The sequence below is a fragment of the Anser anser genome (assembly GCF_964211835.1).
Source record: "Anser anser genome assembly, chromosome: 3".
Classification (NCBI taxonomy): domain Eukaryota; kingdom Metazoa; phylum Chordata; class Aves; order Anseriformes; family Anatidae; genus Anser; species Anser anser.
Window position 1 is genome coordinate 53,427,237 of NC_139722.1, and position 14,928 is coordinate 53,442,164.

The following is a 14,928-nucleotide window of genomic DNA, read 5'->3' on the forward strand; positions in this document are numbered from 1 at the left end:
AATAGCGTTCGACATGCTTCCTACAAAATATTTTACACTGTCAGTTAAGGAGAGTTCATATACACAAAAATACCGCGTAACTAGCTTTATGGGAGAAAAACAGCTTGAAAGCATTCCTTCTCATTGACAAGAAACTGTATTTGAAGACATACCACAAGAATGGACAAAATCAGTAATCTGCAGTTACATCTCCACATGTGTTCATCTTTATGAAATACAGTACAAAGTAGTTAACAATACACAAAAACATTCTTTATCTTAAATTTGGTATTAAACCTCTTTGCGATCATCCAGCCTCAGAAGTTGTGGGTGGTAGAACAATTACCATTACATTCATTAATGGGGAGAAGAAATAACTTGTGTCAGAAGCTAATCAAAAGACTGAAAGAATTGACTAGAATCTACCAAGGATGGAAAGAAAAAGGCATCTGAGGAATTGGCTATGTGATTTTTGCAGCTTTTAAATTTATTATTATTTTTTTTATTTACTCCAGAGTAGATTTTCAGGCATTTAATTTCCTGCAATTCTCAGGTACCCTCATTGGGACTTATATTGACAAAATCATTATTTTCACACTGAAAGACAGAAATCGCATGATTTCATAAAATAAAAATAATAATAATAAAAAAGCTGTGTTTCTTGGCTGGTTTGGTTTTGTTTTGTTGTTTTTAAAATTGGTATTTTCTTAGAGATAAATATAGCTTTTTTAAAAAGTTTACTTCTTTTACCAATATTTTGTAATAAATTGACCCCCTTTAAAATCTGAAAGGATAAGCATAAAACTTTCGCTACAAGTTACTTTAAAAACTTCCCACGCTTCAACTGCAAAGGGTTTTATATCAGCTTTATAATCCCAAGAGGCAGAGAGCTAAAAGAACTTCAGAAGACTGAGGCCAGTGCACGTAGTGCTTCCCCATCTGTTTTGTTCTTATTTTAAAATCGGTATGGTTTCCTTCTTTTCACATATCAACTTGTTTACATAGATTTCCATCACTCACTGGGAAATTCCTGTTTTCACTTTGTTCCTAGTGATAAGAAAAATCATATTTGTGGGCGCCTTAAAAGATCAAAACATAAACTCAAAAAAAATCTCTTGATTTAGAAGAAATGACAGCTGTTAATTCATAACCAATGGCTGCCCAAGTTCTTGTCCATGATGTAATAATAACTTTCATATCCAGAGTGGTTAAAATCCTTCACCTACCTCTACTACATTGAAATTAGTTTTATTACAGTTTCCGAGGACTATAGAATAAATGTTCTAGTTTATATGGATACAAAATTCTTTAACACATACTTGTCTAAGAAGTTGTAGGTGGGCAGCAGATTCTGAAGGCAATGTTTTGCTTTTTGCAAGGTAACTTCGTTATTATTTTCACAATAAAAATGTGATGCTGGTGATGATGGTGGTGGGTTGCATTTCCATCAGTTCTCTGGCATGTAAGTTGGTAGAGTCTGTGAATATATCTATAGGTTGATGAAAGGTGATTCATAATTACATGATTCCAAGAAGTGAAACAGTAGGAAAGGTCTGTTCACAGGCACAATATCTAGTCCTATCTCATTAGTGAGAAATTAGGAAACAGAAAACTAAATTCTGTTCTGAATTATACCAGAGCAATTTACAGCTTGACTCTGTGGAGGTGTCTTGGCTCTACTAGACTACTCTGTGTGCTCCAGGACTGAAGTGTGACAGACCTTCTCTTGACAGACCTTGTCATGAGTGCAACTTTATATTTTAATATCGTGTTTCTGATGCGTCATTCAGTTTATGTACATCAAATAGTTCCTTATTCCTGCCATTCACTGTCTTTCCACAGGTCGTGCATTGTGATCACACACTAATGTTCCATGCCCATTGGTGGGCTGGTTTAGATGTAAAACAAAAGGATTTTTGTTGTTGCTGTTGTTGTTTGTTTGTTTTTGGTTTTGTTTTCAGAAAGAAGCAAGAGTTGACAGTACTCACAAGAAATAGAAAATGAGATGTTAAGTTTGAATGCCAGTTTGAATGCTAACTTATTTGTATTTATATATTCCAAGATGACAATAGCACTATTACAGGTTCTCTTGCACAAACAAACAAACAAACAAACAAAAATCTTCATCTACAATCATAAGTGAATCTCCTTAGTAGGAATTATTATACAACCTTAATTTTGATACTAAACAACTTGTCCACTAGTGGCTAAATAAATCCCCTTCCCTACCAATACTAAGAAGAAGTGCATCAAGGACTAAATGGGTTTATTAACAACAGAACACTTTTAAATAGTACATTATCTGAAGGGAGGCATAAAGAAGAGGTGGATGAACACATGAACTTGATCCAACTTTTTCCCAGTTGCCCAACATGACATGATATCCTTGAGCCAAATAATGACGATTGTATCAGCTGTCCTACCTTTCATCAATAACAGATAAATTCCTTTAAAGTAAGGTAACAAAAAGGAATGCTCATCTTGGGCCTGTTCACCTCTGGACAGTGATCTCCACTAAGAATGGTGAAATCCTCTATAGCACTTTGCACAGAAAATCCCAAATTCTGGCCCCAGGAGGTTGCAGATAGCATGTTTCTCCAGGTTTGAAATCACCCTGTGTTTTCTGGCACAGTAACCACGTAGTAATCAGAGAATAAAAATGGACAAGACATTCAAAATTAAAGTAGAGGGCATCTATTTAAATGAATATTCATTTTTAAAATAATTTAATTCTCTGTGATAAGAGGATGAAAAGAAAACATTTCTGGTTCATGTTCACTAATTGGAAAATTATGTTTCAGAGGATTTAACATACATGCAACATCTCTGGCAATATCTTTCCTAACTCCTCTTGCACATAAGTACACAGCTTCCTCTATGCTTACATTATAGATAACACCCTCGTTTGAAGACTAACTTAGGCACACACATTATAAAAGTAATTCTTCAAACTGCCTTTCCAGAACTACTTTAATAGAGGATTTGAGGAAGTTGATGCTGTTTCTGTAGTCATTATGTCTATTGTGAGATATATAAAATGCCAGAGGGAGGAAAAAAATGCATATGTAGGTGTTTAACAAAAATCTCATGTGTGAATTTTAGAGTAAGAGTTGTTTATTCTCATCAATACAACACAAAATATTTTGAAAAAGAAACATCGTGTCCAAAGTTTCTCATCATGAATTTAATTCCCAAGAGATCTTTCTCATCAAGTCTGGCCCTTTTTCAGTCTGTTTTATTTATGTTCTTTCCCATTTGTAAACAGTGCGTGTCTAAGTGCCTTGTTTTTAATGAAGTGTATCAGTAGCATTTGATTGGAATTTAGATAAATGAGCAGATAAATCCGTTTTCTTCAAGTTTATATGCATATATATGAGAAATTAAAAAGGTAGCTAAATAAGGACACCAAATTCTGGTCTTTGTTACGATGTCTTATCATTTTGCACCCCAAAATAGAAAGGATAAACAAATTTCTTTATGAAATTTCCTTTAATTTTGAAATAAAAGTGTTATCAGATAATCTACTGTGGAGTCCTTATAAAGAATAATAGGAGGATTGCATGGAAGAGTCAGAAAAAAATATATATATAACTACAAAAAGGACTTTGTCCTGTGCAAGATAATTGTAATAGTTCTTCTCATAGATATCAGTATGCACTATTACTTGTAATACTTCTGTAGTCTGAGACTTCGAGGATAGGGCTAGAGCAGACTAGGCACTCCACATAAGAAGTAGTAGTTTTTCCCCCAAAAGATTTACAAGCTATCTGAACTCTAGGAGCCATTTCACTTTATTTTACAGACACAGCAGGTGACTTTTCCAAGGGCAAGTCAGACATACTGAAAGCAAGCCATAAAACCTGTATTTTATAGCACCCTTTGCCAAGTACCATCATAATAATCCACCCTTTTCTGGCAGGCAACAAAACTATTCCTGTCAAAGATTTGACAGAGAGTGTGTGGACAGATAAACTTTTGGATGAATCTCCGCTCAGAGGATGCAAAGCCACTGTACTTTTTTTCACTTTCAAGATGTGAATCAAGACATTTTACAGAGGACTTCAGTCACTTAGGAGCTGATGCATAATCAGCCTGCTGCAAGTGTCTTGCTTAGTTAGGATGTGGGTGCTGGAATGGAAACAGAGAAATACTTCAGACTATGGTATCACTTTGGTACGCCATGAATCAGAGCATGCAGTCATTCAAATTACAGTGGGACGGGGTGCTCAATCCTGCACAAATGTCCTGTTCACTCATTCTGTTGATAAGAGACACAGCAAAGACCTGTCTAATGTTTTCACAACATTTAGCAGGTTGAACAGGTGCTGGTGAAGGTGTTCTAGGTAAAGGAGGGAACTAGCTGAGGCTGGCTGGGTCAGAGGAGGTATTCAGCCTTCTTCGGTTCAGCGTGTTAAACAGAGTAGGAAATAAGTAAGATTGCTTGTTTAACGTCAGTGGTTTGGAAAGTGCCCTGCCTACCAGCAACCTGACTATTACTTAACGTATCTGGTATTCCCCTACCAAGCAACACACATCAACTCAAGATAAACTCAACTCAACTCAAGATAATCTCAGAGAGATCCTCAAGGATCCTCAAGGATCTCTCTGTCCTCTGCAGCATGTGAGGCTCCACACAGCTCCCTCCCCTGGACACAGCTGGTTTTCTGCCCACTACCCAAGCCCCGATTTAAAAATAAAAAATAAAAGGTTAGTCAAATGTGTTACAGAAGTGTAGTATTGCACAGTATCTGTGTGAGATAATTTGTTCAAAGAAGGCTGCATTAATCTAATAGGCATCTTTCACCAGATGCACATCACCTGTTACAGCCACGAACAGGTCTGTGGTTCCACACTCAGTTTAGCCGATCTGGCAGCTTATTGCTGCAGAATGCAGGAGATCTTCCATTTTCACACGACCTCTCCCTCCTCTATCCTAGCCAGTCTTTCTTTCTTTTCCCAGCTGTGCCATCCCACCCATTTTCTGGCACTCGTTACACTCACTGGCTGATTTACCTCACTGAAATATCAGAAAGCTGTTTGTTGTGTTTTCCTGGTCTTGCTTTCCATTATTTCAGTGAGCTAAACGGGCTCACAGAAGTGTCTGACAAGTGCTGAAGCTGGCACAGGGCTAGCAGCAGGAGAGCGTGGCCAAGAAAAGGGTGAACAGTGAGACACAGAGAAGGGAAACAATCTGTTTTCAGCAGTGGTGAGTTGTCTGTGAAATGCAGTGCTTTATGGCACTGTACCCAGCTGGTGGTAGAGCCCTTACGAGCTGGCTTTACATAAAGAGAATAGTCCCTTGACTTTAGTGGTTTGCTTCTGTTAACACCTGTTTAGCAGTTATTTGCGGATAGGCTAGATATGCAAGAACAAGTGTTGCTAATAGAGCTGTTTGGAGTACCTACAGAAACTCTCAGGACCACTTCTTCGAGGGTGAACATATTCTCTAACCTCAGCTCTATTCTTGGATCATTCCCAGCGAAACTGGAGATGTTTGTATAGCTGTCCAGATTAAAATTCAGCTGGCCTCCTGACTTTTCTTCCCATGGATGCTGCCCACCAAAGCACAATGCAAATACATGAACAGTGAAGTGGCTGTTCAACCCACAAGCTTGTAGGAGCATGTACTTGTATGAATACAAACATTTTCTCACAATCTGGCAAAGAGAAAACATTTCCTCTGAAAAACGGTGTTTTAAAACTAAGATAAGTAACCCGAGATAACTAACGAACCCTTGAGAGAGGTAAGCATAGGCAATTTTTACTTCCATGTAGCTCCATAAGGTCAGGCTATGAGGTCCCCAGCTGTGGTTTGCCTTGGCCCCCTACAGACTGTGGAATCTCCCTCGGTTTGTAGAGGATGGAGACACGTCAGCTGTGAAGGGGCTACTATAATACAGATGCATAACGATGGGCTGTTGATTTTGAAGTTTGCTTGGAGGAGGGGTGGTGAACACACAGAACTATCAACTTTGTACAAAAGAGAATGGTTTTTAAGGTACAGATTTTAAGAGCAGGAAATAAGTAAAATGCACGAGTAAAAAGAGAGGCAGCCAGGTCTGGCTGTATCAGCTGGAGTGAGAGCAGGAAATACATTATTAAACATCACCATCTACTGGATGCCAGCATCTGTTCCTTGCAAAGGGATCCCTAAGCTCCTACAGTGAATTACCTTGTCAGGCAAGCCTCTGCTTTCACAGATCTGACGCTGCTCATGCAGTTGCTAGCAGGTCAAGGTCTCTGGACCTTTTCAGCACCAAGATGGAAAAGCTTTTCAGTGTTTTGAAATCAAACACAAAAAATCCTGGTGATATAAAACAGACTGAAATAGTTGATAAGACACAATGGCAACTTAAAAAAAAAAAATCCATGTTTTTGACTATTATCTGCTCACTCTCTTTGCTGCACAGATACTGCCCAACCATATTTGTGTGATTTTGCAGCATCAGAACTAGCAGCTGGGCTCACAGAGCTTGCTGGGGCACTGGTGCAGGTTGCACTGCCCTGCTGCAGCATCTGGCCAGTGAAAGATGCTCCCTCGCTTCCCCACCGAGGGCAGAAGTCCCTGGCCCCACAGTGAAGTTCTTGTTCAAACTACTGGAAATTAAAACTGTTCCTAGTAATGAGTTGCAGGGAATCAGAAATGGAGTTCAAAAGCATATTTGAAAAGAAATAGGTGTTAGTGTACACCAAATAGCCCTAACATCAACACCATATCAGAGCTTCTATGTAGTTCATTTGCCTGGGGAGGATGTGAAGTGAAACAGTTTCCAGCACTTACGTAAATATCATGAAGTTACACAGGAACAAATCAATAGCAAATTGTTTTTCTATTGCTTCATTTATCTTCAAACCATTTTTCAGTTAAACACACAGAATCCCTCAAGATGCTATTGGCAAGTCATATAGATGTAAATAAAGTTGAAAATATTTTGCTGCTGTGTGATGTGTTGGGAAAACAATAAAAAGGAACATTGCAGCAAGATGAAATGGTGCAATACCTGGGTGCTGATATAAAAGATGTTTCACATGTAAATTATGGACAACATTTCCATTGTGCTACAGGTCACATATATCTGAGCATCTTATCCAGGTTGTTGAATTTTGGTGGGATTACACCAATACAAAATTCGCATAAAACCGTGTAAGACTTCCTCACTACAGACAGGGAAGAGAAACAGATTTGTGAGAGGATGATTTCTTCCAAGGGGTAATGTGACTCGTATCAGTTATCTCTGGAAGACAACCTTGTTTCTCCACTGGCTGCAAAGGGAGACTGAGGTGACCAGATTAGACTCAGAAAACTAGCTCTAAGACAAAGTTAGAAAAGATGTATCCCATGCTTCCTGTCCAGGGACAAATAACATGATTGCAATTCAATAATAATAAAAAAGTGCAATTTTGGAACAGGAAAATAATAAAGAAACAGATTCTGTGGATACTTCAACGGTTTTGCTTCACAATTTTTCTTTCATTCAGCAATGAGCAGCATTGATGAGACCACAAGTCTCAGTGTGCACAACACCAAATGATATTAAAATTCCTAGGCACTAGCAATACTCTAATGTTCATGGTATTATCCTGTATGCCCCCAGATAGCCCAGTTCTGCATCTGCCCCCTTTCTTCTGTCTCCCAAAGGCTGAGATCATAAATCTTGTGTGGACTGTCCACACCAGCCATACAGGGCTCAAATGGGAGAGTAGGATTGCCTGGCTGCCTTAGCTATTCGTATCTCTCCTTTGCTCCAGCAAAGAGCTGGAGCACACATTGCTACCTCTCAGGAGTGGGTATGTGGATCTCAAAAGAGGATGAGGTGGTGATTTTGTGCTGGGTTAGTCAGCCTCTGAATCCTAGGAATGGGAGAAAAGAACAAGGAGGTTTTATCCCCATCTGCTGCATTATTTGTTAGATGCTGCTCTACTCAGATGTGTGCACATCGCAGGGAAAAAAGCTGTTCCTGCTTCAGGAGGGTTAGTCCAGGATAGTCCAGGAGTCCATTCTGGGTGATAGATGGACAAAAGATCAAAACTTGAGCTAAATTGTGAAGATTTGTTTCTCGCATGAAAACCATTTTGAAAATGTCAGTTTTGCTTTTCATAGATGTTTGCTAAAAAGGACTCAGAGCATTTTTCTAGCCATGATACTAGCCTTGGAAGACAGGACAAGGATAAGAATGTTAAACGATAATGAAAGCACTGTGTTTTGTTTATATGAAATATGACCTTTCCATCAGGATGAATGCTTCTGAGATTACATCAAACAGCAGAAAACTAGGAATTAACTCCTTCAGGTAAAAAGAGTATTATAGAGTGTGGTAGTTATTTTGCTAGAAACTTTTTCAGTTGCCTTAAATCAACACCTTCAATAGGCAGGTGCGACAACTTCTCACATTTAAGGTTCAGTAAACAGAAGATGGACTTTTGATAGTTTGCTAATGCTGGATTAAGTGCTTCAAAATGCATTAGGGAGGCAAAGGCAATAGAGAAGCCAGGCAAATAAACATAAATAATAGCAAAGGTGCCGCTGAAGGCAGAGCTGAAGTAAGAGATCTGCCCATCAGACTGGTAAGTGGATTTGAAAATGGAAGTAATGTGGTAAAAAGGTAGGGGTAGGAATTGTCTGAAAGAAGGTAGAGGGCTGAAATAAGTAAGATAAAAGATGAAGACCAGAGCAAGGGTAACTCTTTTAGTTCCAATAATGCAAAGGCATCGTGATTTCTGAGGAAGTTACAATAAAAATTTCAAAATGGCAAAGAAAATTACTTGCAGGCTGCAAACCTGTGGACAGCTCCCTGGCCTATTTGGTTGGGTTTGGCAGTCCATGTCAGGAGTTCCTCCGTGCCAATGAAATACCACATATGTACCACACCAGTGTCTGAAATGTGAAATTTAAAACTACTCTGAGAACGCCCTGACTACAAAGCATGACACGATGACTGCTGAGCAAGTATACTCTGAGGGATGGAAAAGAAAACTTACATAGTGAAACAAAAAGGCAAAAATAAGTTCAGGCAAAGAGAAAAAATATGTTCCTTCTCCACTCTGCTGTTCAAAATACTATCACAAATAAGATCTAGCCTGCTGGGAGAGAGGAATATGGGGTGTTGGAAGGTCCTTCCTGCTGAAGGGAGATTGTTTGACACCAGTAAATATTTTTCGCTGGCAGGTGTTCTGGATATGATGTGACCTGCCCTCTCTGGAGAGCTTTAAGGACCAGGGAGACAAATAGTTCTGGGAATCATATAACAATACCTGTCTATAATCCTGCCTTGTTTTCACGGGAAGGGAGAGGAGGGACAAGATGATTTCTTTCAACCCTTTATGTCTTTTGGTACTACTTTCCATTACTGTGAAAATGATGCAGTATGAGACAACAACCAGAATTTCAAGAACACCGGCAGGAATGATGTAGCAGAGGATAAGACACAAAACAAACTAACCCAAACTTCATGACTGTACATCCTCACTGCCATGCAAGCCTACACACTAGTGCCAATAGGAGGGGCAGGACCATCGTGACAAGAGTCATAGGCTCCACTGGGCAGCAGTCCCTGTGACTTCGTACCCAGACACAGCACCCACATCCAACCTCGTGTACAGTAGACAATGTGGAGAAAAATATTTTCTTTAAAGCAGAGGGATTTGGTTGTAATATTTCTGCATGAGTGAACAGCTCAAACATTCAGAATTTCACTTTGCCTGCTGGGATTAATCTTCCCCTCCTATTAATTACTTTCATCATCAAAGATTTTGTATGGAAACTTTTAAAAACAATTTGAGTTTATTAAAGGACACTGTCAGATAAGAATAATTTATGTGTAATTTACTGTAGGTCACTTATAAAAAACCTGCCATATTTCTATTAATTACAGAACAGATACTTTTCCTCACATATTGGCAGTAGATGATGTACCTTTCTCATGCAGGCTTTAAACATTACATGTTTACCTAGGAGCACTGGCCTACCCATTTTTCTTTCTTTACTGCTGCAAATATATGCTTAATTTCATACAAAGGAGGTAACACCACACAACAATCATTTCCTGGCTTTGAAAGAACAAGTAGAGGAGTGTTTGTATGAGCCAGAAAAAGTTACTAAATCCAAGGAGAACTTCTATTTACCAAAATGGCTCTTAAATCATCATCAATTTTAGGTAAAGCTAATTAAAGCAGTCCCTGGCCCCCAGAAGCAGCAGGAAGGGACTATAAATGGTTGCTGCCCCAGGGTATAAACTAGCTGGTCCCTGGACCAGACCCCTCACACAGTTAATCCCTGTGTGGTGATGACTAGAATTAGTTAGCGTCACCAAAGATGTTCTGAAATAATAGTGAAAGAGAATCCTGCCCTTACACAACAAATAGTACATTTAGCTCTGTATTACCAGGAAGACATAGAATTGTGCTCACAAGAGATTCATCACAACAGTTAGTAGCTGGGAGGCTTTATTATACTGTAGAAATACCGACCCTCATGGGCCAGGCTCTGAAGTAGTCAGGTCAGCCAAAAATTGCAGAGAAGTCAAAGGGCCAAATGCGATTTTGCTGCAACCTCAAAACAAAGTCATTGAAAACAAAAGCCGAACTGTCTCAATGAGTTATGCCAAGAACTGATACACGGGCAGAATCATATGTGGACATAGCCATATGGACAATGTCAATATAGCATCACATATGAAGTTAGAAGGAGATGTGATAACTGTGAAGAAATGTTTGAATAGAGCAACCAGTAAAGAAGGAAGTATATTTTACATAGGTATGGGCAGAGGAGTAAATGGAAAGAGCAGAAAGTTTGGGCTAAATGTCATTTTTGACTCTGGGACTATCCCACAGGTCTTTGTCATTTCAGAAGCCTGTCACTCATCCTTGTGGTGCCTTTTGAGGCCTTTGGCAGGTATGGGTGCACCTGGGGTTTTGTTAAATATGGATGTGACAGGTCATAACTGGTCTGATGATGTATCTGTGCAGGAGTGGAAATGATAATATTCAATCGCTTCATACCGCTGGTGGGACCGTGAGTCGAGGTGCAATGGAAGAGCACAGATGGGAGAACAGCTCCTTGCAAGCCTCATGCCTGTGACAGCCCAGCACTACCTGAGGGCTGAAAGAGGTCATCTGGCAGCACATCTCGGGGCTGCTCACCACTGCAAGCCATGCTGAAATCTCCCAGACTTTATACAGCAAAGAGCACGGGGCCTGGGATTTTGCTCTGATGAGGACATACTAAAGCAGGGGATGTTGCAGTGATGATGTTACTTTGGCATCCGACCAACAACTGCTGTGTAGAAGAAGCCGTTCCATCTTTCCTGTTATGGTCCCTGGCCACCTCTCCAGGCTGGCACACTGAAAAACACCGGCACTTCAGCAACGCCTGTCACATCGATGCGATTTATTTGCACACAACCAAGACGTGCTGTTCCAGCACCAACAGTTAAACTAGGCAATAAAGAATCACGACGACTTAAGGAGCAGGTGCCGGCGGGGTGCCTACTCCTCGGCCCCGCGGCCGCCCCTCGCCCTCACAGGCTGGGGACGAGCAGAGCCCCCCGGGGCCGCCCTGGGAGGAGATGGCGGCGGGGCGTCGCTCCCTCACGCCGCCGGCAGTTAATCATTAAGCGCCCCCCCGAGCCTCCCCGCACCTCGGCCGAGCCCCGTCCCCTCGGCACCGACCTCCCCCGGCTGCCGTGAGGAGGCAGGGCCCCGCCGGGGGCAGGCCTGCCCCTCCTCGCCTCCCCTCAGGCTGCCGGCGGCCCCGCGTCCCGGAGAGCCCCTGAGGAGCCCATGGGGCGCGGCAGGTGCCGGTGAGGAGCATGGCCGAGGGAGCCGAGGCTGACGGCGCCTTCCTGCGCCTCCCGGCCGAGCAGGACGAGCGCTACGCCGAGCTGCTGGCCGCCGGCTTGCTGCCCTGCGCCCGGGACGGGACGGGCGCCGAGAGGGGGCTCCCGGAGCCATCCGCCATCAAGTCAGGTAAGGGGCCCGTGGGGCGGGACGGGCGCCGTTGGACGGGCGCCGCGGGGAGGAGCGGCCCTAACGGAGCCCCCCCGGGCGTCTCCGCTCTTCCCTCCCCGGCTCGCAGAGCTCCGTGCGGGCAGCGACAGCCTCTCGGAGGACGACGAGGATGCGGACGGCCGCGACGGCAAGCTGAAGGGCGCGGGAGGCAGCCCGGCGGCGAAGAGGAGCGTGGCGCAGATGATGAAGGACAAGAAGAAGCAGACGCAGCTCACCCTGCAGTGGTAGGGCCGGCCGGGCGCGGGGCTGCCTCTGACGGGGGGCTGAGGGCTTTCCGGTCTCACTGCCATCAGCCCCGGTACAAAGGAGGCCCTCCCTCCCCCTAAATTTCCGATTTTTCTTTAATTAGCAGAAGTTTATCCGTTAACAGAGATCTCTGTCACACCCGCACTGGCTGGGAAAAATCGGGAAAGACCGAATTTACGCAAGAGAAAAATCCCAAGTATCGGCTTACTGTGCCTGAACCGACGGTGCAAGCATCCAGCACAGACCTGGAAGGAGCTTACATAGCTTCTCGTCCCGGGTGTGCGGGAACACGGTAGTAATCAACACATGGACAGTCGATTATACGTTATTTTGTTTCCGTAAAATCGGGTTATTTCTTCTTCCTAGAAATGATAAACCCGAAAATCTTGGAAAACGTAGAAATGAAAAGTTACCTCAGACTTTCCATTTGCAAATGGATGCTTTAATTATCCTGTATGGCCATGGCTGTTCGATTTCCATCGTCTCAATATATATATTTTTACATTATATTCCACCATCCACAGACACCCTCCCTTTACCTTATTTTATCTGGGCAAAAATTAAACACATAAGAGGTCAAATTCTGCAGACTTTAATTCATACAGGTCTTTACTAAAATACTCCTGAAGTTAGGGAGCTAATATTGAATTAAATGGGAACTTGGTTACCAAATCCAGACTATAAATTTAGAGTTTTCCTTCAACCTGAAAAAAAAAAAAAAAAAAAAAAAGGAATAATCCAGATATCCCGGTTTCTTAATTTAGTTTACATCTGACTTCTTAGAGCAGACAGTAAATTGAAAGGATTTGAGTCTCGTGAGTCAGTGCAAAATTATTTAGCATGCAGTGTTTACTATACAGTATGTTCATATAGATTGTTGTAATTTGAAAAGAAACAAATTTATTACAAATCATTCTGGGAGTAGCAGATAATGGAGACTGATAAAGAAAAGAAACTGACAAGAGTGGAATACCTAGCTGTTACCAAGAGTTCAGTTAAAGGGAAGACAGACAATTTTTACTTGTTTTTAAAATTAGACTTTAATGACCTTTGCCTAAGCACTTGCCTTTTGTAAACTGATGCATAAAAGTGCATACCCTCCAGAAAATGTCAAATCTTTGATTTTTTGTGTGGTTTGGTCAAGAAATAGCTTCAGGTCCAGCGTGAAAATTAAAAAGCAAAAGTAGGAAGAAAAAAGACATAACTCCAGGTATTAGAAATAGAGAAGGTGCAAGTTCAAGCCCCTGCTCTGTTCAGAGGACAGCCTTAAACCCAAATCTTTCACAGTATAGTTAGTACTCATATTTTCAGAGCAAGGCTGCCTCTGAGGTGGTAGTCATTTAAATCAAAATTATTTAAAGCAGAAGTGTGCAGACTTTGAAAAAGGCTCATTAAGAATAAGGGACCTGGCCCCATGCTTTCCATATTCTGCAACTACCCTAAACATGAAGTGTAGAGTCAGTCTCTTGTGCCTGTCTTGTTCACTAGAAACTCATCTGTGTTCTGTCATGGATATCTTCAGTAAAATGAAAAAAAAAAAAAAAGAGGGCAGTGCCATAAACACAGAAGGAAAATAAATTGGAGAGACATGATATGTTGCTTTTTACTCTTCCAGTTTCTTTCTCTATACAGGCTGGAAGAAAACTACATTGTCTGTGAAGGAGTTTGTTTACCGAGATGCATCCTTTATGCACATTATTTAGACTTCTGCAGAAAAGAGAAGCTGGAACCTGCTTGTGCTGCAACTTTTGGGAAGGTAAAAAGTAAAAGTCTTCATCATTCATTAGACTAATTCTCATAGTTTCTAAAACTAACAGTTTGGTACACCTATGTCAAAATGCCTGTTAAATTATTTTTTTTTTCCTACTGCTAATGCACATGGAGTCAAACTAATTACTACTATAACATATGGAAGGATTTCATGACAACAGCTTTAGGGTAATGAAACTGAAGTTCCCTTTGATTCCTTTTCTTTTTTTTTTTTGTAAGAAATAACAATATGGCATTTTCTCCAAGAGCTTTTTTTTTTTTTTTTTTTTCCCTCTCTCTTTTTAATGGTGACATTAATAGGGCTCTTTCCACAAAAACAGATCTGATATGGAAGACACTTTTAATTATACTAAAGGCAGTGTAAAGTGAGAAGTGACACAATAAGCAATACAAGAAGGGGAATAAAAATTAATAACACAAAGAGCTCCTGAATGAAAAATTGTTGATTCCTCCTCTTTTCTACCCTTCCCTACAATTAATCCTGAAATCATTTAATGAAAGGGAGATGTGAACTCTCCAAATTAAACCATGAGTAGTTAGTGAAACAGGAAACCAAAAATGCTTCAAGGATCATCTTTTTTTTAAAACACTACCGATCTGTTCATTGTTCATAGATAGCAAAATGCATTAATTTAATTAAATAATAATAATGGATGTAAAATCCAGTTCATAAAATGAACTTACTAATTTTTTCCTCTTGAATTGGATATACTGAGAAAGTATATGTCTAGTTTTCATTACATAGTTTCAGGATAAATGAGGAAGACAGTAGCTTTCCATTTAAACATTGTTTTGACCATGATCTAGCTTTTAGATCCAACCGTTAGTTCTACCTCTATTACCGAATTAGTTTTTTACTTAATAAACCATCTCCCTTAAGCATCATTTACAGGAAGAACAGAATGTTTTTAGGGCAGGAAGAGTAGA

At 40.8% G+C, this 14,928-nt stretch overlaps 1 protein-coding gene across 5 annotated transcripts in view; it reads left to right on the forward strand.

Annotated features, from left to right (window-relative positions):
- Window positions 1-8,908: 8,908 nt before the first annotated feature.
- RFX6 (regulatory factor X6) overlaps window positions 8,909-14,928 on the forward strand; it is a 42,081-nt gene continuing 36,061 nt past the window's right edge. For 3 of the 5 annotated variants that reach the window (XM_083828993.1, XM_083828989.1, XM_083828992.1), the window contains exons 1-3: window positions 8,911-11,943; window positions 12,053-12,209; window positions 13,864-13,987. In XM_083828993.1, the coding sequence (XP_083685119.1) occupies window positions 11,787-11,943; window positions 12,053-12,209; window positions 13,864-13,987 (438 nt within the window). In that variant the 5' untranslated portion in view covers window positions 8,911-11,786. Of the gene's footprint in view, window positions 11,944-12,052; window positions 12,210-13,863; window positions 13,988-14,928 lie in introns of all 5 variants that reach the window. The other 2 variants (XM_083828990.1, XM_083828991.1) reach the window with 2 other exon arrangements.